The following is a 25,023-nucleotide window of genomic DNA, read 5'->3' on the forward strand; positions in this document are numbered from 1 at the left end:
CATTCCAGAACCTCCGGACCTGTCATCAGTTTCTCCCGAGAATCACGATCTAGCTCCTGTGTTCAGCAAGCACCGCACCCTGTCGCTGCCACCTCATTGGCCGTACGACTGCATCATTGACCTCCAGCCTAGAGCTCCTCTCCCCAGTAGCAGGTTGTTTAACCTCTCTCACCCCGAGCACGAGGCTATGGAGAGGGAACATCCAGGATTCCCTGGCTGCAGGACTTATCAGGCCTTCCTCTCTGGTGGGTGCTGTTTTTTTGGTAAATAAAAGGATGGGTCACTGAGGCCGTGCATAGACTTCTGTGGGCTGAAAAATATCCCAGTGTGGGACAAGTATCCCTTGCCACTCATTAGTTCTGCTTTTACCCTCCTCCATGGTGCCACAGTGTTCACCAGACTCGACCTACGGAATAACAATCACCTTGTCCGCATCAGAAAGGGGGACGAGTAGAAAACTGCATTCAACACACCACTAGGCCACTGAATATTTGGTCATGCCTTTTGGTCTTACTTACTACTGTTTTCCAGAACCTAATCAATGATGTGCTGAGGGATGTGATTGGACGCTTCGTTTTGGTCTATTTGAATGACATTCAGATTTTTTTTTTTTAAGGACGATGAGGCTCACCAGCAATATGTTCTCCAATGGCTGTGGGAGAATAAGCTTTTTATTAAAGTTGAGAAAAGTGAGTTCCATGCTTCCTGTGTCTTTCCTGGGTTATATTCTTGCACAGGGACAGTTGCGTATGGACCCTGCCAAAGTCATGGCAGTCCGAGTGGCCTGCGCCCTCTAACCTTAAGCAGCTACAGCATTTCCAGGGGTTTGCCAATATTTACAGACGTTTCATCCGCAACTACAGCCGTCTGGCAACACCTCTCACCTCCACTCCGTTCCACTGGGCCCCTGAGGCAGAGGTAGCGTTCCTGGAAACTCAAACGCTGCTTCCCTTCCGCTCCTCACTCAGCCAGACCCAAAACTCCAGTTCATCGTGGAGGTGGACACCTCCGACACAAGGGCAGGTGCGGTTCTTTCTCAACATTCCCCCTCTGATCAGAAGCTCCACCCATGTGCATTCTTTTCTCGTAAACTCTCACCTGCAGAGAAAAATGTTGACATGGCATTCCCACTGACATCGTTTCCGACAGGGGACCCCAGTTTACATCAAAAGTATGGAGATCCTTCTTTTCAGCTCTTCGTATCAATGTCTGTCTTTCTTCTGGATATCACCCCCAGACCAACAGCCAGACCAAACGGCCAACCAGGAGATGGAGACTGCCCTACGCTGCGTGACTTCTGGTAACCCTTCCTCCTAAAGCGCCCAGCTACCCTGGGTTGAATATGGTGTTTCCTCCGACACATTGGTGTGGCTGACTTCGGGTTAAGTGGGCATTGTGTCAAGAAGCAGTGCGGCTTGTTTGGGTTGTGTTTCGGAGGACGCACGGCTCTCGACCTTCGCCTCTCCCGAGTCCGTATGGGAGTTGCAGCGACGAGACAAGACTAACTACCAATTGGATACCACAAACGGGGTAAAATAAAGAGCGTCTGCTGAATGACCAAAACATATTGGGTATTATCACAGAGATTGTATCGCCCACACTCCCTGAAGGCGGGAGTCAGAGGCTAGGGGTTAGGGGTCAGGAGATGGTCGCGCCTGGAACTCCGAGTGTTAACGCTTGATCAGACTCCGGCACGACGACCTGGCTTTTTTTGCTTAGTCAAATTGACAGTCATGAACAGGTGAATGACTAAGGAGATGTGTGCGATTTACCGTGAGCCATGATGAGTCCTACAGCGTTTGGTTCACTGAGAGGCAGCATGGGGACGTTCAGCTTCATAGCCGCGCTGTAAGCTGCGTGGATGTGGAGACTGCACTTGTCGGGGTCTTTGGCTGTGGAGTCACACTTGGTGTTGGCAGGCTTCTGCAGGGGCACCCATTCCCCTCCCTGGTCGAAGGACACCACGGACTGCACCGAGCCATCTGGACAACAATACAACAAGAGACATTTACACCCCCCCTAACAATATTTATTTGGACAGCGAAGCTATTTTTTTATGTATTATTTGTCTCTATACTCCAGCATTTTGGATTTTCAATCAAATATTTAATGAGGCGACTGTACACAAACGAAAGCAATTGATGTGTCGTGTCCCTCCATTTGAATAAGCATTGGGACAAATTCACATAGTGCAAGAACAAGGATCTCACCCCCCCCAAAAAAAAAAAAATGCTATCCTCCCCTGTTAGTGGTAATACTGAGAGGTTAACATGTCTTGGGGGTATGATCTCTACCCCTTGTAACTTTCTCACTCATCATTATTCCCAATTATTTTTGCTAATCATGGTTAGCATCCACTTTAAAATGTGTTCAGAAACACATTTTATTCTTATGTACAATAAAACTGTGACTCCAAAATGACACAATACATTATTTACCATTCATTTCTATTGGGCGCACATGTAGTCATTGTATGCTAGGTAAAATGGGACCAAATACTAAACTTTTGACTACATTATAATACACACAAGTGAATTTGTCCATATACTTATTACATCTTCAAATGGGGGGACTAGATACAGTAAAACAAATATGCATGAAAATACCCTAAAATACCCTAAAATAAAAAGGTGACATTCTGTACTGTCGCCCTCATATGAAACAAATCCCAAATACTAGCGTAAAGAGAATAAAAGTTGTAGCTTCACTGTCCACATAAATACTTATTTCTTATATTTCACCTTTATTTTAACCTGGTAGGCCAGTTGAGAACAAGTTCTCGTTTACAACTGCGACCTGGCCAAGATAAAGCAACGCATTGTGACAAAAACAACAGAGTTACACATGGGATAAACGTACAGTCAATAACACAAAATAAAAGAAAAAGATCTATGTACAGTGTGTGGAAATATAGAAGAGTAGGGAGGTAAGGCAATAAATAGGCCCTAGAGCCAAAATAATTACAATTTAGCATTAATACTGGAGTGATAGATGTGCAGATGATGATGTGCAAATAGAGATACTGGGGTGCAAAAGAGCAAGAGGATAAGTAATAATATGGGGATGAGGTAGTTGAGTGTGCTATTTACAGATGGGCTACGTACAGGTAGAGTGATCGGTAAGCTGCTCAGACAGCTGATGCCTAAAGTTAGATGGAGTGTATATATAACCCAGTGTATACATGGGTCCACTGGTCTTCCTGAGCTGCTGTAGACATGCAGCTGATCTCACACTGAACAGCTAAGGAGAGTCATACTGGGCCTCATAACTGGCATATAATACACAGGAGTCTGAGGACACAGGAGTCTTGAGGACACAGGAGTCTGGGGACACAGAAGTCTAAGTGCTCTGAGTGTTGGAGCATTTAAAGCAGGTGTGTGTGTGTGTGTGTGTGTATGTATGTGTGTGTGTAGTCCCTACCCTCTGCCAGTATACTGGTGATGAAGACCCCTCGTAGAGAGGTAACGTTGGTGAAGTCAGTGTCTCCCCCTGTGGTGCTGTAGAGGTGACGCTCCAGAGACTTAGAGTACACTGTACCCCTGTCGTCTGACACGTAGATGCTGCCATAGCCTGTGTCTGGGGACATATAGGAGAGAGACAGTTATATTACTGTATTAAGTGAAGGAGAGGAAGAGAGGAGGTGATGAGGAAAGGAAAGGAAAGGAGGAACAGAGGATGGGAGGAGTAGAGTAGAAGAGGAAGGGAGATTAACTCTCTAAAACAGATGGATTATAATGGAGATTTTTTTAAATTTAGGGACAGGAAGAGGACAGAACATTGGTCCTGTTAGGGTCATATCCAACATGGTTAACTAGAGGGACAGGAAGAGGACAGAACATTGGTCCTGTTAGGGTCATATCCAACATGGTTAACTAGAGGGACAGGAAGAGGACAGAACATCGTTCCTGTTAGGGTCATATCCAACATGGTTAACTAGAGGGACAGGAAGAGGAGAGAACATTGGTCCTATTGGGGTCATATCCAACATGGTTAACTAGAGGGACAGGAAGAGGACAGAACATTGTTCCTGTTAGGGTCATATCCAACATGGTTAACTAGAGGGACAGGAAGAGGAGAGAACATTGGTCCTATTGGGGTCATATCCAACATGGTTAACTAGAGGGACAGGAAGAGGACAGAACATTGTTCCTGTTAGGGTCATATCCAACATGGTTAACTAGAGGGACAGGAAGAGGACAGAACATTGGTCCTATTGGGGTCACAGTATGGGTATTGACTCACCTCCTGGTTCGTCCACGTGCATGAACACCATGTCCTCATTGGCTGCCAGGATGGAATAGAACTCCTCGTGGCCAACCGGAGGCAGCTGAGCCATGTTCCACTCCTCCCCCTGGTTAGTCGACACATGAATCCTCCTCAGAGTGCCCTGGGGGAGGGTCGTAGAAAAACAGAGAGAGAGAGAAACAGAGAGAGAGAAACAGAGAGAGTGAGAAGGGCCTTAGGCTTAGTGAACAAGCTTACATTCAAAGCAGGAACACAAACATTATGCAAACAAGTAGACCACACACACACACACTTCCTCATACTTACAGTTCCAGTCATAACAGAGGCAAACAGAAACTTCCCCCCCAGGCCGAAAGAGAAGATCTTAGTGGCAACAGTCTTGATGGTCTTCCCATAGTCCGTCGTCCTCCTCAAGTCCAGCATCCCTCTGTCATCTGAGAGGGAGAGACAGATGTTCTCCTTATCTATTCTTAAAGTTAGATGTCAATTTATTTATCTTGCAATCCAGAACCACATTAATTATTTATGACAGTCTCTCACAAGAGGCTATAGAGACTACAACGACTAGAGAGACTACAGCGACTAGAGAGACTACAACGACTAGAGAGACTACAACGACTAGAGAGACTACAACGACTAGAGAGACTACAATGACTAGAGAGACTACAACGACTAGAGACTACAGCGACTAGAGAGACTACAACGACTAGAGAGACTACAACGACTAGAGAGACTACAACGACTAGAGAGACTACAACGACTAGAGAGACTACAACGACTAGAGAGACTACAACGACTAGAGAGACTACAACGACTAGAGAGACTACAACGACTAGAGAGACTACAACGACTAGACTACAGCGACTAGAGAGACTACAGCGACTAGAGAGACTACAACGACTAGAGAGACTACAACGACTAGACTACAGTGACTAGAGACTACAACGACTAGAGACTACAACATCTAGAGACTACAACGACTAGAGACTACAACGACTAGAGACTACAACATCTAGAGACTACAACGACTAGAGAGACTACAACGACTAGAGAGACTACAACGACTAGACTACAGTGACTAGAGACTACAACGACTAGAGAGACTACAACGACTAGAGAGACTACAACGACTAGAGAGACTACAACGACTAGAGAGACTACAACGACTAGAGAGACTACAACGACTAGACTACAGTGACTAGAGACTACAACGACTAGAGACTACAACGACTAGAGAGACTACAACGACTAGAGAGACTACAACGACTAGAGAGACTACAACGACTAGACTACAGTGACTAGAGACTACAACGACTAGAGAGACTACAACGACTAGACTACAGTGACTAGAGACTACAACGACTAGAGAGACTACAACGACTAGACTACAGTGACTAGAGACTACAACGACTAGAGACTACAACGACTAGAGACTACAACGACTAGAGAGACATTCTAGAAGTTATTAGCTATTGAATGGGTGTCGGTGTCACTCACTGCAGGACCCATTGAGGCTGGTGGTGAAGAATATGTTACTGTCCATCCCCCTGGAAACAGAGAAGACGACAAGCCTTTGTAAACATGTATTTTAAAATGTAACGAGGCAAGTCAGTTAAGAACAAATTCTTATTTACAATGACTCCCTACCGGGGAACAGTGGGTTAACGTCCTTGTTCAGAATGACATATTTTTTTTTACCTTGTCCACTTGGGGATTTGATCCAGCAACCTTTCGGTCACTGGCCCAACGCTCTAACCACTAGGCTACCCTGCCGCTTTACCCAAACCAGTTTAGTTGCTAGTGCAACACCAAGATCACTGTTTTCAATGTATACTGGACTGATATAGTTTGGGACACACTGGTACAGCTGGAGATATGATGGAAGTTGAGACAGGCTGTAGAGACAAACAGCTGATCCTGCTGTCCTAAAAGGACCTTGGTGACTTGCGTTATCGTCTTGGTTACAGTTTAATCACACATTCCCTCCCACATACAGTACATACTGTACAGCCATGCCCTTCTCAAATATCTACTTTTCTGTGTTTGTCTTCAGAAAGTCTTGTCATGCCATAGTTAAGTTTAAGTTTGACCTATATTCCTGTGTTTCTATCAAGGTTAGGTCTTTAGGGACTGGGAGAAGAGGCTGGGTGGTGTGATATCGCTGTGTGTGTGTGTGTACTGTACACTACTTGTGACGCTCTGGGTGTCGCAGCGCTAGAAAATGAACCAGCGAGGGTAAACAAACACTCAACAGCTACTACTGACGCCCTTTCATCACAATGCAGGCAGAACCAGGAAATACCTCTACAGAAAAATAGAGCTTGTGCAGGGTAGGGCTTGGCCCACAGAACACATAGTCAAACACTAACATAATTGCAATTCCAGTTTACTGCCTGCTTTTACAGTGTGTGTTTTACGGTGTGTATGGTGCCCTGATAACAGTCGGGGAAATATTGATGTTTATTTAGTATGTTTATTCAATATATTACATCTAAAAACTAATCAGCTAGCTGATAGGTATATTCATAGAGATCCTATTAAATTACTAGAGGGACTAAACCCTCAAAGTTCCATAAATGGGTGAAAATGGCAGCCATCTTGGTCAGGGAGAAATCCAAAACCAGTCAAATTGGATTGAATGGCAGTAGAGGCATTGGTGATGCAATTCCTGCTTTTACTGAAGCAGGACAATACAAGTAAGGCATGTGATGTATCGCAAATTGTGTAATGGAATTATAGTCAAACTAGGATATTGTCATATAATTACAAATACAGTTCATACATGTTTTAAACACATTTTCTATATAAATAGAATCTAAAAAATATATGTTAACAGACCATAAATGTCTCAGATTGTGTTTTCTTGGAAAGCTGCAAGTGCTATTATATGATACAATATCAGTACTTGTTGGATTTACAACTGTATACAAAATATATATATATATATATATTTGTTACAGTGAAATGTGTTGTTTTACAGGATCAGCCATAGTAGTACGGCACCCCTGAAACAAATTAGGGTTAAGTGCCTTGCACAAGGGCACACCGACAGATCTTTCACTTTGTTGACTCGGGTTTTCAATCCAGCAACCTTTCAGTTACTGGCCCAATGCTCGAACCGCCAGGCTACCTGACCATTCTGGCTACCTGCCAGTCTAAATCCTGTCATAAACTGAGTCGAGCCAGTGTATGGCTGTGTATTGACTGCATTGTTAGAATGGAATATTGGCATATTGGCAGTTAATTAGAAATATTCATGGACTCATTCCTCTAGCTAACGTACATACAGTGCAGATACATTCTTCACATTCATTGTTTTAAACAATATCTTAGCACAGTACTGGCAGAACGTGGTCGACCATCTCCCTGACCAATATATCTGACCTTTGAACCCTCATAAGAAGGTTCATATCCATTTTAGCATTCAAATTCTATGGGTTTATTCAACATCTACAACTAGCTGCCCGAGGGAGCAGAAGTCAAGCTAATATAATGCCACCAAATCAACCACAGGGACTGAGCTATAGTTAAGAGAGGGAATGAACATACAGTTCAGTCTACATAACAACAGTGGTCATTATAGGAACTCAAAACAGACCATGAGCAATGGGATAACTGGCTGCTAATAGTTCCTAACTTTTACAAACTCTTACCCTGTGGGCAGCCATGTAAGGATGGGTTCTTCTCCTACTCTAGTACTATATCTTTACCCAAAGTTGATGTCTCTTTGCTATATATCTTTACCCAAAGTTGATGTCTCTTTACTATATATCTTTACCCAAAGTTGATGTCTCTTTACTATATATCTTTACCCAAAGTTGATGTCTCTTTACTATATATCTTTACCCAAAGTTGATGTCTCTTTGCTATATATCTTTACCCAAAGTTGATGTCTCTTTGCTATATATCTTTACCCAAAGTTGATGTCTCTTTACTATATATCTTTACCCAAAGTTGATGTCTCTTTACTATATATCTTTACCCAAAGTTGATGTCTCTTTACTATATATCTTTACCCAAAGTTGATGTCTCTTTGCTATATATCTTTACCCAAAGTTGATGTCTCTTTACTATATATCTTTACCCAAAGTTGATGTCTCTTTAATATATATATATATATATATATATATCTCGTAGTCTCTTACCATTTGAACAGACACACCATGTCATGGATCTTCCTCCAGTTCTCTCCAAAGTCCTCTGACAGCCAGAGCTCGTTCTGTAAAGGGGTTAAAAGGAATTATAAATACGTCAACTGGGCCTCCCGAGTGGCGCAGCGGTCTAAGGCAATGCATCGCAGTGCTTGAGGCGTCACTACAGACCAGGGTTTGATCCCAGGGTGTCACAACCGGCCGTGATCGGGAGGCTGAATGCAGAATGTGCCTGGGGTTGTTCTGAACAGAATGTGCCTGGGGTTGTTCTGAACAGAATGTGCCTGGGGTTGTTGCACCTACCCCACATTATCCAGACATTCTTATCATGCTAATGAATGTATTCAGACAATTTTCAGATTTCTATATCAACAAATGCAGTAAAAAGTACAGTAAATGTAAAATCCTCCCCAAATATAAAGTGTAATGTTTGTATTCAGTCTTGTGTCAGGTGAACTGTTGTGTCCTCAACTTTTCCCATGATCTCCAAACTGTTCCCATTCACTTGCTACCACGCTCATGTATACGTTTCTCATATTTCTTCTGTAAAAAAAAAACATTTCAATTTAGCTCTAAAATAAAGTGATTTAGACAGAGAGGATCGGAACAGCTCCTATCAACCCTGAGAGGTAAATGATGAGGCTGACTAGACCACTGGTGTTGTAAAAGTACTGATGAGTTGTGTGTGTCGATGGGCCTGGGTTTTAGGAGAAGTAAGAACACTTTGTAGTACTCCTCACCCTCCACACGCCCCCTTGACCCCCCCGACCCCTCCCACCCCCCCCCAGACTCACAGTGTTGCCGATAACCAGGAGAACGTTGGCGTCTCTGGGGTTGTATGTGATCTGCATCAGGGGGTTGAAGGGAAGGTCCTGCTGCTCAAAGCTGTTCCCAAAGTCTCTGGAGATAAAGATACGAGATCCCAGGCTGCCAGACACATCACCTGTCAGGATCACCTGAGAGGAGCAGGACGGGCAAACCAAATGATGATATGTCCCATTGAACTCATAGAACTATTCTGAACATTGAACAGTGGTCTACAACATCACACGTCTTTTGATACATTAGATATAACATATTAAAGGCTTTGATACGTGACAGTAAACGTTTATACATGCTTAGAAAACAAACGAAGTTACACCTGCAGTCTTTCCTGCAGTGTTGCCATTATTTTCAGAGGCGTTTCTTCTAGAACATGCCATTAGCACATAAGATAGTTCCCAGGCTCTAAAAAGGCATCTTACCTTCCCAGAGTTCTCTGGTCCGATGGCGATCCCGAACTCTGTCCTGATGAAAGTGTTGTTGATGAGGTTTGTGACGTCCTGGAACGACTTCCCATAGTTCTCACTGAGGAAGCACACTTAATATTCAACAACTCATCAGCTCAAATAATATCTGGCTATATTTTACCACAGAAAATCTTTGACACAACAGGTGATGAATCAGTCTGTTCTTACCTTCGATAGAGTTTGGACTGGGCGAATCTCAACATGAAGAATGGAACCTGGAATGTTGTCAAAGCCAGGATGACCTGTACAGAAAAAGTCTAGCTTTAAGACTAGTATAGAGCGCCCGTGAGGACTGGTATAGAGCGCCCGTGAGGACTAGTATAGAGCGCCCGTGAGGACTGGTATAGAGCGCCCGTGAGGACTGGTATAGTGCACCCGTGAGGACTGGTATAGTGCGCCCGTGAGGACTGGTATAGTGCGCCCGTGAGGACTGGTATAGAGCGCCCGTGAGGACTAGTATAGTGCGCCCGTGAGGACTGGTATAGAGCGCCCGTGAGGACTGGTATAGAGCGCCCGTGAGGACTGGTATAGAGCGCCCGTGAGGACTGGTATAGAGCGCCCGTGAGGACTAGTATAGAGCACCCGTGAGGACTAGTATAGAGCGCCCGTGAGGACTAGTATAGAGCGCCCGTGAGGACTAGTATAGAGCGCCCGTGAGGACTAGTATAGAGCGCCCGTGAGGACTGGTATAGAGCGCCCGTGAGGACTGGTATAGAGCGCCCGTGAGGACTGGTATAGAGCGCCCGTGAGGACTGGTATAGTGCGCCCGTGAGGACTGGTATAGTGCGCCCGTGAGGACTGGTATAGTGCGCCCGTGAGGACTGGTATAGTGCGCCCGTGAGGACTGGTATAGAGCGCCCGTGAGGACTAGTATAGTGCGCAGGTGAGGACTAGTATAGAGCGCCCGTGAGGACTGGTATAGAGCGCCCGTGAGGACTAGTATAGAGCGCCCGTGAGGACTAGTATAGAGCGCCCGTGAGGACTAGTATAGAGCGCCCGTGAGGACTAGTATAGAGCGCCCGTGAGGACTAGTATAGAGCGCCCGTGAGGACTAGTATAGAGCGCCCGTGAGGACTAGTATAGAGCGCCCGTGAGGACTAGTATAGAGCGCCCGTGAGGACTAGTATAGAGCGCCCGTGAGGACTAGTATAGAGCGCCCGTGAGGACTAGTATAGAGCGCCCGTGAGGACTGGTATAGAGCGCCCGTGAGGACTGGTATAGTGCGCCCGTGAGGACTGGTATAGTGCGCCCGTGAGGACTGGTATAGATCGCCTGTGAGGACTGGTATAGATCGCCCGTGAGGACTGGTATAGAGCGCCCGTGAGGACTGGTATAGAGCGCCCGTGAGGACTGGTATAGATCGCCCGTGAGGACTGGTATAGATCGCCCGTGAGGACTGGTATAGATCGCCCGTGAGGACTGGTATAGATCGCCCGTGAGGACTGGTATAGATCGCCCGTGAGGACTGGTATAGAGCGCCCGTGAGGACTGGTATAGAGCGCCCGTGAGGACTGGTATAGAGCGCCCGTGAGGACTGGTATAGAGCGCCCGTGAGGACTGGTATAGAGCGCCTGTGAGGACTGGTATAGAGCGCCCGTGAGGACTGGTATAGAGCGCCCGTGAGGACTGGTATAGAGCGCCCGTGAGGACTGGTATAGAGCGCCCGTGAGGACTGGTATAGAGCGCCCGTGAGGACTGGTATAGAGCGCCCGTGAGGACTGGTATAGTGCGCCCGTGAGGACTGGTATAGTGCGCCCGTGAGGACTGGTATAGTGCGCCCGTGAGGACTGGTATAGTGCGCCCGTGAGGACTGGTATAGAGCGCCCGTGAGGACTGGTATAGAGCGCCCGTGAGGACTGGTATAGAGCGCCCGTGAGGACTGGTATAGAGCGCCCGTGAGGACTGGTATAGAGCGCCCGTGAGGACTGGTATAGTGCGCCCGTGAGGACTGGTATAGTGCGCCCGTGAGGACTGGTATAGTGCGCCCGTGAGGACTGGTATAGTGCGCCCGTGAGGACTGGTATAGTGCGCCCGTGAGGACTGGTATAGAGCGCCCGTGAGGACTGGTATAGAGCGCCCGTGAGGACTGGTATAGAGCGCCCGTAAAGATAATTATATTATACTTATATTCCATCTATAAGTTTGAGAGCCGGTTTGACATAACGATAATTTAGTTATATCGGTACGTAACAGAATAGAACATAGTAGAACTCACCCCGGTGGCGTCTCCAACCCAGGCCAGTGACACGGACCCACTCAGGTCATTGAAGGAATACTGAGAGGAAAAGAGAGAAAAGCAGACATGTTCTGGTTATTGTTCACAGACTGATATCCATCACAACATCATGTATAAGAGGCAAGCCGTCACATTACTCATGCAGTGTGTGAGTCATCCAGAAATGATTTAATTCATACATGAACTTTAATATTAGCAGCAGTGGATCTGATAATGTAGGCCTCATATAGTAATAAAGGATAATGCAATAAAGTAATTCCCCTAATCTGATTTTAAAGTGTCCACATACCTAAAAGTGTTCACATACAAGTAGCTCCAGTAGAATGTGTTCACCCAGCCGTGAACCTAATGCTGTACCATACCTCTCCCTCTCCCAACCTAATGCTGTACCATACCTCTCCCTCTCCCTCCCTAATGATGTACCATACCTCTCCCTCTCCCAACCTCATGCTGTACCATACCTCTCACTCCCTAATGCTGTACCATACCTCTCCCAACCTAATGCTGTACCATACCTCTCCCTCTCACTCCCTAATGCTGTACCATACCTCTCCCTCTCCCAACCTAATGCTGTACCATACCTCTCCCTCTCCCTCCCTAATGCTGTACCATACCTCCCTCTCCAAAGCTGTACCATACTTCTCCCTCTCCCAACCTAATGCTGTACCATACCTCCCTCTCCAAAGCTGTACCATACTTCTCCCTCTCCCAACCTAATGCTGTACCATACCTCTCCCTCTCCCAACCTAATGCTGTACCATACCTCTCCCTCTCCCTCCCTAATGCTGTACCATACCTATCCCTCTCCCTCCCTAATGCTGTACCATACCTATCCCTCTCCCTCCCTAATGCTGTACCATACCTCTCCCTCTCCCAACCTAATTCTGTACCATACCTCTTCCTCTCCCTCCCTAATGCTGTACCATACCTCTCCCTCTCCCAACCTAATGCTGTACCATACCTCTCCCTCTCCCAACCTAATGCTGTACCATACCTCTCCCTCTCCCAACCTAATGCTGTACCATACCTCTCCCTCTCCCAACCTAATGCTGTACCATACCTCTCCCAACCTAATGCTGTACCATACCTCTCCCTCTCCCAACCTAATGCTGTACCATACCTCTCCCTCTCCCAACCTAATGCTGTACCATACCTCTCCCTCTCCCAACCTAATGCTGTACCATACCTCTCCCAACCTAATGCTGTACCATACCTCTCCCAACCTAATACTGTACCATACCTCTCCCAACCTAATGCTGTACCATACCTCTCCCTCCCTAATGCTGTACCATACCTCTCCCTCCCTAATGCGGTACCATACCTCTCCCTCCCTAATGCTGTACCATCCCTCTCATTCTCCCTCTCTAATGCTGTCCCATACATTATCTCAATCTCTTCATTCAAAGACTCAATCATGGACACTCATACTGACAAATTGATGTAAAAAATGTATCACTAGCCACTTTAAACAATGCCACTTAATATAATGTTTACATACCCTACATTACTCATCTCATATGTATTAACTGTACTCGATACCATCTACTGTATCTTGCCTATGCCGTTCTGTACCATCACTCATTCATATATCTTTATTTACATATTCTTCATCCCTTTACACTTGTAAAGGTAGTTGTTGTGAATTGTTAGGTTAGATTACGCGTTGGTTATTACTGCATTGTCGGAACTAGAAGCACAAGCATTTCGCTACATTCGCATTAACATCTGCTAACCATGTGTATGTGACAAATAAAATTGGATTTGATTTGACAGTTGTGGCAGCTTTGTGTGATGTGTTGTTGTCTCTACACTCTTGCCCTTTGTGCTGTTGTCTGTGCCCAATAATGTGTGTATCATGTTTTGTGCAGCTGCCATGTTGTGTTGCTACCATGTTGTGTTGCTGCCATGTTGTGTTGCTGCCATGTTGTGTTGCTACCATGTTGTGTTGCTGCCATGTTGTGTTGCTGCCATGTTGTGTTGCTACCATGTTGTGTTGCTGCCATGTTGTTGTCATGTTGTGTTGCTACCATGTTGTGTTGCTACCATGTTGTGTTGCTACCATGTTGTGTTGCTACCATGTTGTGTTGCTGCCATGTTGTTGTCATGTTGTGTTGCTACCATGTTGTGTTGCTACCATGTTGTGTTGCTACCATGTTGTGTTGCTGCCATGTTGTTGTCATGTTGTGTTGCTACCATGTTGTGTTGCTACCATGTTGTGTTGCTGCCATGTTGTGTTGCTGCCATGTTGTTGTCATGTTGTGTTGCTACCATGTTGTTGTCATGTTGTGTTGCTGCCATGCTGTGTTGCTGCCATGTTGTTGTCATGTTGTGTTGCTACCGTGTTGTGTTGCTGCCATGTTGTGTTGCTACCATGTTGTTGTCATGTTGTGTTGCTGCCATGTTGCGTTGCTGCCATGTTGTTGTCATGTTGTGTTGCTACCATGTTGTTGCCATGCTGTGTTGCTGCCATGTTGTTGTCATGTTGTGTTGCTACCATGTTGTGTTGCTGCCATGTTGTGTTGCTACCATGTTGTTGTCATGTTGTGTTGCTGCCATGTTGTCATGCTGTGTTGCTGCCATGCTGTGTTGCTGCCATGTTGTTGTCATGTTGTGTTGCTACCATGTTGTTGTCATGCTGTGTTGCTACCATGTTGTTTTGCTACCATGTTGTCATGCTGTGTTGCTGCCATGCTGTGCTGCTACTATGTTGTTGTAATGTTGTGTTGCTACCATGATGTTGTCATGCTGTGTTGCTGCCATGTTGTGTTGCTACCATGTTGTTGTCATGCTGTGTTGCTGCCATGTTGTGTTGCTACCATGTTGTTGTCATGCTATGTCATGCTTGGGTTATATCCTTCCTGTTTGGCCCTGTCCGGGCCACAGTGTCTCCTGACCCCTCCTGTCTCAGCCTCCAGTATTTATGCTGCAGTAGTTTATGTGTCGGGGGGCTAGGGTCAGTTTGTTATATCTGGAGTACTTCTCCTGTCCTAATCGGTGTCCTGTGTGAATTTAAGTGTGCGTTCTCTAATTTTCTCTCTCTCGGAGGACCTGAGCCCTAGGGCCATGCCCCAGGACTACCTGACATGATGACTCCTTGCTGTCCCCAGTCCACCTGGCCGTGCTGCTGCTCCAGTTTCAACTGTTCTGCCTTATTATTATTCGACCATGCTGGTCATTTATGAACATTTGAACATCTTGGCCATGTTCTGTTATAATTTCCACCCGGCACAGCCAGAAGAGGACTGGCCACCCCACATATGCTCTCTCTAATTCTCTCTTTCTTTCTCTCTCTGAGGACCTGAGCCCTGATTATTATGATATTTTTTTTATAAACACACAGAAGAAGTTAAGGATAATTGAGTTACTCCCGGCAGCCTTCAGTGCCCAGGTTGGCCTTCAACGTGAGATCCTCAATGAGTGGGGGCAACACTGAGGTAGCCTTCAACGTCACTTCCTGGACTAGCTCAAAACTGGGCATGTTATGTCTTGAAAGTATTCTCCACGAGATGCCATCTTTGTTGGTAAAAATCTACTTCCTTGATTTCAAATGCGCCATTGAGTCATAGGAATGAATGGTGTGACGTCAATGGGTTTATCCATTTATATACTGAACAAAAAATATAAAACACAATATGTAAAGTGTTGGTCCCATGTTTCATTAGCTGATCCCTCTCAAATGTACACCTCGTGCTGCAGACAATAAAAGGCCACTATAATGTGCAGTTTTGTCATTGCAAAGCTGTCAAGGCAAAGGGTGGCTACTGAAGAATCTCAATTCTAAAATATATTTTGATTTGTTTACACTTTTTGGGTTACTACATGATCCCATGTGTTATTTCATAGTTTGGAGGTCTTCACGGTTATCCTACAAAATATAGAAAATAGGGGGGGGGAAAAAAAATAGGTCAAATAGGCTAAATATTTTAATTCAACCACAGATGATATTTTTGGGGGGGATTAAGTTATCAGAAGCACATACAGGTTTCTGCCAAAACTAAGGAGAAGCCACAAAGCGTCTTAAAACGGGTGTTGTGATGCCACAAGCGGTCTGAACAGCATCAATGAAGCCACAAAGCGTCTTAAACGGGTGTTGTGATGCCACAAGCTGTCTGAACAGCATCAATGAAGCCGCAAAGCGTCTTAAACGGGTGTTGTGATGCCACAAGCTGTCTGAACAGCATCAATGCACCTTGGAATAGGCTTATTTTCCTCTTTTTACATTACAGCCTTATTCTAAAATGGATTACATTGTTTTTCCCTCCCCCCACATCAATCTACACTCAATACCTCACAATGACATCACAATACCCCATAATGACATCACAATACCCCATAATGACATCACAATACCCCATAATGACATCACAATACCCCATAATGACAAAGCAAAAACAAGTTGACATTTTTGCAAATGTACTACAAATAAAAAACTGAAATTTCACATTTACTTATTAAGTATTCAGACCCTTTATTTATTTATTTATTTATTTAACCTTTTATTTAACCAGGTAGGCTAGTTGAGAACAAGTTCTCATTTACAACTGCGACCTGGCCAAGATAAAGCAAAGCAGTTCGACACATACAACACAGAGTTACACATGGAATAAACAAACATACAGTCAATAATACAGTAGAAAAAGTATATATACAGCGTGTGCAAATGAGGTATGGGAGTAAATAGGCCATGGTGGTGAAGTAATTACAATCTAGCAATTAAACACTGGAGTGATAGATATGCATAAGATTAATGTGCAAGCAGAGAAACTGGGGTGCAATGGAGCAAGATACAGTGATCTGTGAGCTGCTCTGACAGCTGGTGCTTAAAGTTAGTGAGGGAGACATAAGTCTCCAGCTTCAGTGATTTTTGCAGTTTGTTCCAGTCATTGGCTGCAGAGAACTGGAAGGTACTCCGTACTTTCTTGAAGCACCTTTGGCACCAATTACAGCCTAGAGTCTTCTTGGGTATGACGAGTCAAGCTTGGCACACCTGTATTTGGGGAGTTTCTCCCATTCTTCTCTGCAGATCCTCTCAAGCTCTGTCAGGTTGGATGGGGAATGTCACTGCACAGCGATTTTCAGGTCTCTCCAGAGATGTTAGATCGGGTTCAAGCCCGGGCTCTGGCTGGGCCACTCAAGGACATACAGAGACTTGCCCCGAAGCCACTTCTGTGTTGTGTTGGCTGTGTCCTTAGGGTCATTGTCCTGTTGGAAGGTGAACCTTCACCCCAGCCTGAGGTCCTAAGAGCTCTGGAGCAAGTTTTCATCAAGGATCTCTCTGTACTTTGCTCCATTCAGCTTTCCCTCGATCCTGGACTCGTCTCCCAGTCCCTTCCACTGAAAAACAACCCAACAGCATGATGTTGCCACCACCATGCTTCACCATAGGGGATGGTGCCAGGTTTCCTCTAGATGTGACGCTTGGTATTCAGGCCAAAGAGTTCAATCTTGGTTTCATCAGACCAGTGAATCTTGTTTCTCATGGTCTGAGAGTCTTTAGGTGCCTTTTAGAAACTCCATGTGCCTTTTACTGAGGAGTTTCTTCTGTCTGGCCACTCTACCATAAAGGCCTAATTGGTGGAGTGCTGCAGAGATGGTTGTCCTTCTGGAAGGTTCTCCCATCTCCACAGAGGAACTCTGTCAGAGTGACCATCGTGTTCTTGGTCACCTCCCTGACCAAGGCCCTTCTCCCCCGCTTGCACAGTTTGGCCGGGCGACCAGCTCTAGGAAGAGTCTTGGTGGTTCCAAACTTGTTCCATTTAAGAATGATGGAGGCCACTGTGTTCTTGGGGACCTTCAATGCTGCAGAAATGTTTTGGTACCCTTCCCCAGATCTGTGCTTCGACACAATCCTGTCTCGGAACTCTACAGACAATATCTTTGACCTCATGGCTTGGTTTTTGCCTTTCCAAATCATGTCCAATCAATTGAATTTACCACAAGTGGACCCTGCTAAAGGAAAATCCCCATGTGGAAGTCCTAAAAACACCTCTGCTAAACTGTAGTTGTCTATGCCACATGGCAACAATTAATATGATTATATTATAAAAGGGTATTTTTCTCCAACAGTAAATTTGCATCGAATTGCATCTTGGTGCACAGATTTGTTTACAGAAAACCTGTGTCAGAGGTGGTGACACTGCTCTTTTCCCTCAGGTCCTGGCGTGCCATTCGGGGTCTTTAGTCCTCCTCCTCTGGCGCATGTCGAGCTGGCTGATGTAATTATCATGACATCATGCACAGTCAGACATAAGAGGAACACATTATTTAGAAGGACATATTATAAATAAAAAGGTACTAATTCCAACTAAATGTTTATACTAAATGCAATTTGTGTTGCTACTTGCAACAAGGACATCAAGAACTTGACATACACAAATTCTTAGCAGGAACTACGAACTAACTCAACGGGTTGTCTGTGGGTATGCTGTTTGTTTGCGGAGTAGAATGCGGATGCATTGGGTAGGACGTTGTTAAGCTGGTCTATCTGTCCAGTGTTGACACAGCCGGATAGTAAGATAACCCTGCCTCCAAAACATATCTGGTGATCCTAAATTACACTATGTCCTTAGTTAGAGCTGGCTACACAGTGGTTGAGGACAACATCATTAAGAAAGACAGTCAGTCAAATGTATTTATAAAGTCCTTCTTACATCAGCTGATGTCACAAAGAGCTGTACAGAAACCCAGCCTAAAACCCCAAACAGCAAGCAATGCAGGTGTTGAAGCACAGGTGCTAGGAAAAACTCCCTAGAAATGCCAGAACCTAGGAAGAAACCTAGAGAGGAACCAGGCTATGAGTGGAAAGAACTTCATAATATACTCCCAATTTTAAAATCACTTCTGCCTACAGTATAGGCCTACTGCATAGTCTAAATGTTAAGAATGTATAGTCAAGAACATAGCAATATGGGTGTAGCCCCAATGCATCTGTTCTACTGTATAGTCTAAATGTTAAGAATGTGCTCTCAAATGCAGAAACACTTTGCATGTGTGTATCTTGTAACCTAATTGCCAAACAACCAAACGCGCGCACACACACACACACACTTCCCTTACAAAGAAACACTTCCTCTATACACACAGGCAATAGAACTTCATGAAAAACCAGATTGCCTTTTTAAAACCACCCATAGGCCTCCAGACACACGGAGGCAGATCACGAACACTAAGAAGTCAGGCCAGGCCTAGTCAGAAGTATAGGTAGCAGAATTCTATGAGTCACCTAAATTGCCAAACAAACACTAGGTTTCACCTGTTCTCTTATTGAAAAATAATGCTAATTTCCCCCTCTGTACACACTGAAGCAGAAAAATGAAAAGCAGGCAGTTAGGCCAGGCCTAGTATGAAGGACATCATCATCATCATTCCTAGGAGGAAATATAGGGCAGACTCCTAACCACTAGAGAACAGGTGAGAGACACATACAGCAGGGTCTGAAATTATTGACACCCTTTGATAAAGATAAGCAAATAATGACTGTATAAAATAAACAATTCAAATGCTTAGCTATTGTATGCTCAAATCAATGTGGAAATTATATTATTTTATACTGATACAATTTCTCTGAGAAATATATTTTGTTTTAACAAGTAAAAAGGTAGGGGTCCAAATTATTGACAGGCTTAAAGATTCTTATAAATAAAGTAGTCAAAAGTTTAGTATTTGGTCCCATATTCCTAGCACGCAATTACTACATCAAGATTATGACTCTACAAATTCGCCTAAACACTTCTACATTAATGTGGATGCTACCATTATTAAGGAAAAAAAAAAAAGTGACGACACGATACATTATTACCATTCATTGCTAAACAAGCACAAACTTCTGAAACACAACCAATACACTAGACTGACTAGATAATGGCCTCAATGCAGTTAGGGCAAGATACACCATTAGAATTGATCATTGTATCTACTGTATTACAACTGTATTACAGACCAACTGGATGCGAAACTCACTAAAGATTAAACTTGATAAATGACTTACAGGTACCCTTAAACAATTAGCTACAGAGATGCTAAACTGAATATTAACCCGTAATCCTGCTCTGTATGGGGTTGAAGTAATCTTTAAATACAGTAGCCTACTTGTGTCAGTATCAACTGGCTTGACTACAATTGAGTGAGCTGTGAAACATGACAGATTGGTGTCATGCAAGAAGCTGGCGAATAGATCATGTGTGGTGAGTTGCATGTTAACGGTTTAAAAAAAATCAGCTGTACTGTTAAAACCCAAGTCATTTTCTTATTGTGAGGATAATTGTCCAGGTAACGTGTCACCTGCAGGACATTAGCCTATTATACCGATGAGAAGAGAAGTCAAACCGGACCTGCAGGGTTAACTTACGGTGTGGGTGTTGTTAGTCAACTTGGTGTCGAATCCCTGGAGACTTTTACAGTCCCCTTGATCAGCGCTTCTCCTGCTCCGAATGTGTTCGGATGATTCAGAGTCAAACTGGAATAATTCTACATCTGCAGATCTCTTTTCGATATTCAAACTAGGATCTTTCACAAATGCATACTGTCCGTTGTCTAGTTCTTCTTTAAAATCATAAGCGGACGTCAAATGCTGGAATAAGAAAAGTAAAACACAGCGCGTTAGAATTCCCATACTCACTGTGCGCACAAAAAAAAACCTAGTTACTTTTTTATTGTAGGCTTTATTTTGTTATTCTAGTAATCCTGACTATAAATTGACGGTCGCTCCGGTTCGAACACGGCTACCGATGACATCAACAAAAAACCAGTAGCCCTGACAGCGAATGGTAGCCTCCTGCGGCTCTGTATCCTCTCCACCGACCGGTCATAAACTCCGTTTCTAAAAACAAATCAGGCGCATTAATTTGCCGAGATGCATTACGTCCAATTGTCCACCGTGCAACTGCTTGGCCAGAAATTGTGTCAATGGCATTGATATTGGATAGCCCTTTGCAGACAGCCCACTGTGATTGGCTTTTGCTGTGTTTGACACGAGAAATTCGTCTTCTGATTGGTTAAGACCTCAATAGCACATCCCACCTCACAATAGCTTTCCCATGCTTGGTTGAGGGCACGACAGCTATTATATTATGGAATGATTTGTCCCTTCAGTGAGCTTGATCAATATTTGTTAATATGTATGATTCCGAATATGTACAATTATCAAATTAAATATACATCAATAGGAATACATGTTTATAAGCATGCAAAACATGAGAAAAATAAACATGAGAAAACAAGTTTATGTAATGGCAAAGCCAGCCTAGTTGTGTCAGGTTCTTTAGATATCAGGTGTAGTTTATATGATGGCATAGCCAGCCTAGTTGTGTCAGGCTCTTTAGATATCAGGTGTGGTTTATATGATGGCATAGCCAGCCTAGTTGTGTCAGGCTCTTTAGATATCAGGTGTAGTTTATATGATGGCATAGCCAGCCTAGTTGTGTCAGGCTCTTTAGATATCAGGTGTAGTTTATATGATGGCATAGCCAGCCTAGTTGTGTCAGGCTCTCTAGATATCAGGTGTAGTTTATGTGATGGCAAAGCCAGCCTAGTTGTGTCAGGCTCTTTAGATATCAGGTGTAGTTTATATGATGGCATAGCCAGCCTAGTTGTGTCAGGCTCTCTAGATATCAGGTGTAGTTTATATGATGGCATAGCCAGCCTAGTTGTGTCAGGCTCTCTAGATATCAGGTGTAGTTTATGTGACCATGTTGGATCAGTGGGTGTAGTAGGAAACATATAGGGGGACTGAAATCGATAAATCAATTAAAAAGGATGGTTGAGAAAAAGCCAATAAAAAGGGATGGTTGAGAAAAAGCCAATTAAAAGGGATGGTTGAGAAAAATTGTAAAGGTCATGTTAATATCCTTGCCTTTGATGTTTGCAAACTGAACCAAGTGAGTCAAATAGAATCCAAGGCTCTCAACAACAACATAACCACAAGTCTTGTGTCATTATCCCCTTCTCAAATGCTTCAATGGTTCGGCATTTTTAAACAACAAACACAGGCGTGCCTTCCACAGATCAAAAGAGTGTAGAGCCCATGGCATGATGAGTGACAGGCTGAGAGAGGATGAACATTTGGACATAGCCAGAGATGATCAGATATACTCAGCTTGAATAAACCCTCAGTAAACAGCAAACAGGCCTGCCCTGTCGGTCTGTCTGTCCGTCTGTCTGGCCACTCGCCTGTCCTGTCGGTCTGTCTGTCTGTCTGGCCACTCGTCTGCCCTGTTGGTCTGTCTGTCTGGCCACTCGCCTGTCCTGTTGGTCTGTCTGTCTGTCTGGCCACTCGCCTGCTCTGTCGGTATGTCTGTCTGTCTGGCCACTCGCCTGTCCTGTCCTGTCGGTCTGTCTGTTTGTCTGTCTGGCCACTCGCCTGCCCTGTCTGTATGTCTGTCTGTCTGGCCACTCGTCTGCCCTGTCTGTCTGTCTGTCTGTCTGTCTGTCTGTCTATCTGTCTGTCTGGCCACTCGCCTGCCCTGTCTGTCTATCTGTCTGTCTGGCCACTCGCCTGCCCTGTCGGTCTGTCTGTCTGGCCACTCGCCTGCCCTGTCGGTCTGTCTGTCTCTCTGGCCACTCGCCTGCCCTGTCGGTCTGTCTGTCTGTCTGGCCACTCGCCTGCCCGTCTGTTTGTCTGGCCACTCGCCTGCCCTGTCGGTCTATCTGTCTGTCTGGCCACTCGCCTGTCTAATGGGCTGCCTGTCCATACGCCTGTTACTTACATCATTCCATAGGCTAAATTGATAGAGGTGCTGGCAAGGGTGGGTCAAACGTTAAACCTTGCCTATTTGACCCTACTATGCTCTCCTGTTTGTTCCTGAAATAACTCACATAAGAGCGGAATTTGTTCACCGTACGCAACCTTAAATGAGATTTAATTTATTTTACGAGATGGAGTGGGTCAGAAACAGATTTTAAATGTGCCATGTGATGAGACACCCCTTGTGCCAGGGTGAACCCATGACTGGATATCATGTGGTGTTGGAGAGAAAGAAAGGACTGGAGTCTCTCGCCAGCCAGCTGGCTTTAAAATTCAGTGACCACCACAACCACGGGACCTTCACCAACACCTATCCCTCTTCCCAGGCAGCGGAACGTCGAGCCCGATGAAAGACATTCTAGAGTCGCCCAGAGTTTCAGAATGCTGAGTCAGGCAGCGGAACGTCGAGCCCGATGGAAGACATTCTAGAGTCGCCCAGAGTTTCAGAATGCTGAGTCAGGCAGCGGAACGTCGAGCCCGATGGAAGACATTCTAGAGTCGTCCAGAGTTTCAGAATGCTGAGTCAGGCAGCGGAACGTCGAGCCCGATGGAAGACATTCTAGAGTCGTCCAGAGTTTCAGAATGCTGAGTCAGGCAGCGGAACGTCGAGCCCGATGGAAGACATTCTAGAGTCGTCCAGAGTTTTAGAATGCTGAGTCAGGCAGCGGAACGTCGAGCCCGATGGAAGACATTCTAGAGTCGTCCAGAGTTTTAGAATGCTGAGTCAGGCAGCGGAACGTCGAGCCCGATGGAAGACATTCTAGAGTCGTCCAGAGTTTTAGAATGCTGAGTCAGGCAGCGGAACGTCGAGCCCGATGGAAGACATTCTAGAGTCGTCCAGAGTTTTAGAAATCTGAGTCAGGCAGCGGAACGTCGAGCCCGATGAAAGACATTCTAGAGTCGTCCAGAGTTTTAGAATGCTGAGTCAGGCAGCGGAACGTCGAGCCCGATGGAAGACATTCTAGAGTCGTCCAGAGTTTCAGAATGCTGAGTCACATTCCACTCCTGGAATAGTTCCACAACAAGTCACTGAGAGGACATTCACACTACCAGTGTTGTGTATAGGAGTTGTGCCGCAGAGCATCATGGGAGTTGTGTGTGTTGAGATGAGCGTGTTCATATAAATGGTTGAACTGAATTCCTGTCTCCCGTCTCATCGTTATTTAATTGGTATAAAGACGTGGTTATGAAACCCACAAGACGTAACAACCAGGATGATGAAAACTCTAGCCAGCTGATGTTAGAGGAGCTAACATCCATCCAATCCACAACAGTAGTTTCAGGCAGATGTTACACGTTGGTTTAAACTGTTCATTTTGATCCCATGTTGTCACGCCCGCAAACATGTGTATCGTGAAAACATAAACATAACAGTTCCAGAACTCCAAATGGTCAACATAAACAACATGGGTCAGACAAACCTGTTTGGCTACCTGACTCATTTTCTGACCCGTTCTGTAAACCTGATCCTAACCACAGTCTCTTTTGAGAATTTAGATGACAGTGATGACAACCCTGCTACAGCCTGTGTGACCTGTTGTCCAAAAACACTGCAACATCCAAACAGTCAGAGAGGATCCACACAATCCCCACCCGTAGATTGAGTGTAATTTTCCCCAAATTGTGTTGGACTCTCGATACCATATCTAAGCCCACTATTTAACATCTGCTGGTGACAATAGTTTCAGAACTAGAGACAGGAGGACAGACACACGGTAAACAAACAACGAGAGCCAGATATACTGAAACTGTTGAAGTTGGCGAACCAGAACCAAAACTTGACCCTAATAGTCTATTGAAGTAAGGTCACACAGTGTCTCTGTGTGACCTACTGTCACAACATTGGCCACGTGAATACATTGTGGTGAGTTATCCGGCGTGGTGAGTTACTTCTCTTTCTGAAAAACAACCCCAACCACTCTGTAGTGGTTACCGGCTACGTATCTCTCTCTCTCTCTCTCTCTCTCTCTCTCTCTCTCTCTCTCTCTCTCTCTCTCTTTCTATTCGACCGAAGCTCACAGCAGCACAATGATCTGCAGAGCAGCATTCCTGTGAGATGGAATTCATATCCCAAATGGAACCCTATTAACTACAAAGTGCACTACTTTTGGTCAAAGGTGGTGCACTACGTAGAGAAAAGGGTGCCATTTGGGACGTATCCCCAGAACTGTACAATACACAGGCAACTCCTCCCCCACGGCCCCAGAATGGCCGCCCAGTCAACTGTCAGAAGGTGGAGAACAAAGAAACTCTTATTCCTTCTTGGAGATGTGCTCCACGATATGAAGACTGTGACTGTGCACTTTCTAACAATAATTCCTGGTCTGGCCACAAGGTGGGCTAGGCTTTTGTGTTCAGGGA

The 25,023-nt window shown here is 45.0% G+C and overlaps 1 protein-coding gene across 1 annotated transcript in view; it reads right to left on the reverse strand.

Annotated features, from left to right (window-relative positions):
- LOC139416939 (sortilin-like) overlaps positions 1 to 20,819 on the reverse strand; it is a 34,676-nt gene extending 13,857 nt beyond the window's left edge. The window contains exons 1-11 of the mRNA XM_071166125.1: positions 20,269 to 20,819; positions 11,901 to 11,960; positions 9,854 to 9,927; positions 9,641 to 9,743; positions 9,191 to 9,352; positions 8,391 to 8,464; positions 5,743 to 5,792; positions 4,552 to 4,679; positions 4,243 to 4,387; positions 3,421 to 3,576; positions 1,773 to 1,982 (exon numbers count right to left, since the gene is read on the reverse strand). Of these exons, the coding sequence (XP_071022226.1) occupies positions 1,773 to 1,982; positions 3,421 to 3,576; positions 4,243 to 4,387; positions 4,552 to 4,679; positions 5,743 to 5,792; positions 8,391 to 8,464; positions 9,191 to 9,352; positions 9,641 to 9,743; positions 9,854 to 9,927; positions 11,901 to 11,960; positions 20,269 to 20,532 (1,426 nt within the window). The 5' untranslated portion in view covers positions 20,533 to 20,819. The remainder of the gene's footprint in view (positions 1 to 1,772; positions 1,983 to 3,420; positions 3,577 to 4,242; positions 4,388 to 4,551; positions 4,680 to 5,742; positions 5,793 to 8,390; positions 8,465 to 9,190; positions 9,353 to 9,640; positions 9,744 to 9,853; positions 9,928 to 11,900; positions 11,961 to 20,268) is intronic.
- Between the last annotated feature and the right edge of the window lie 4,204 nt (positions 20,820 to 25,023).

This window comes from Oncorhynchus clarkii, chromosome 9 (genome assembly GCF_045791955.1).
Source record: "Oncorhynchus clarkii lewisi isolate Uvic-CL-2024 chromosome 9, UVic_Ocla_1.0, whole genome shotgun sequence".
In the NCBI taxonomy this organism is placed as follows: Eukaryota; Metazoa; Chordata; class Actinopteri; order Salmoniformes; family Salmonidae; genus Oncorhynchus; species Oncorhynchus clarkii.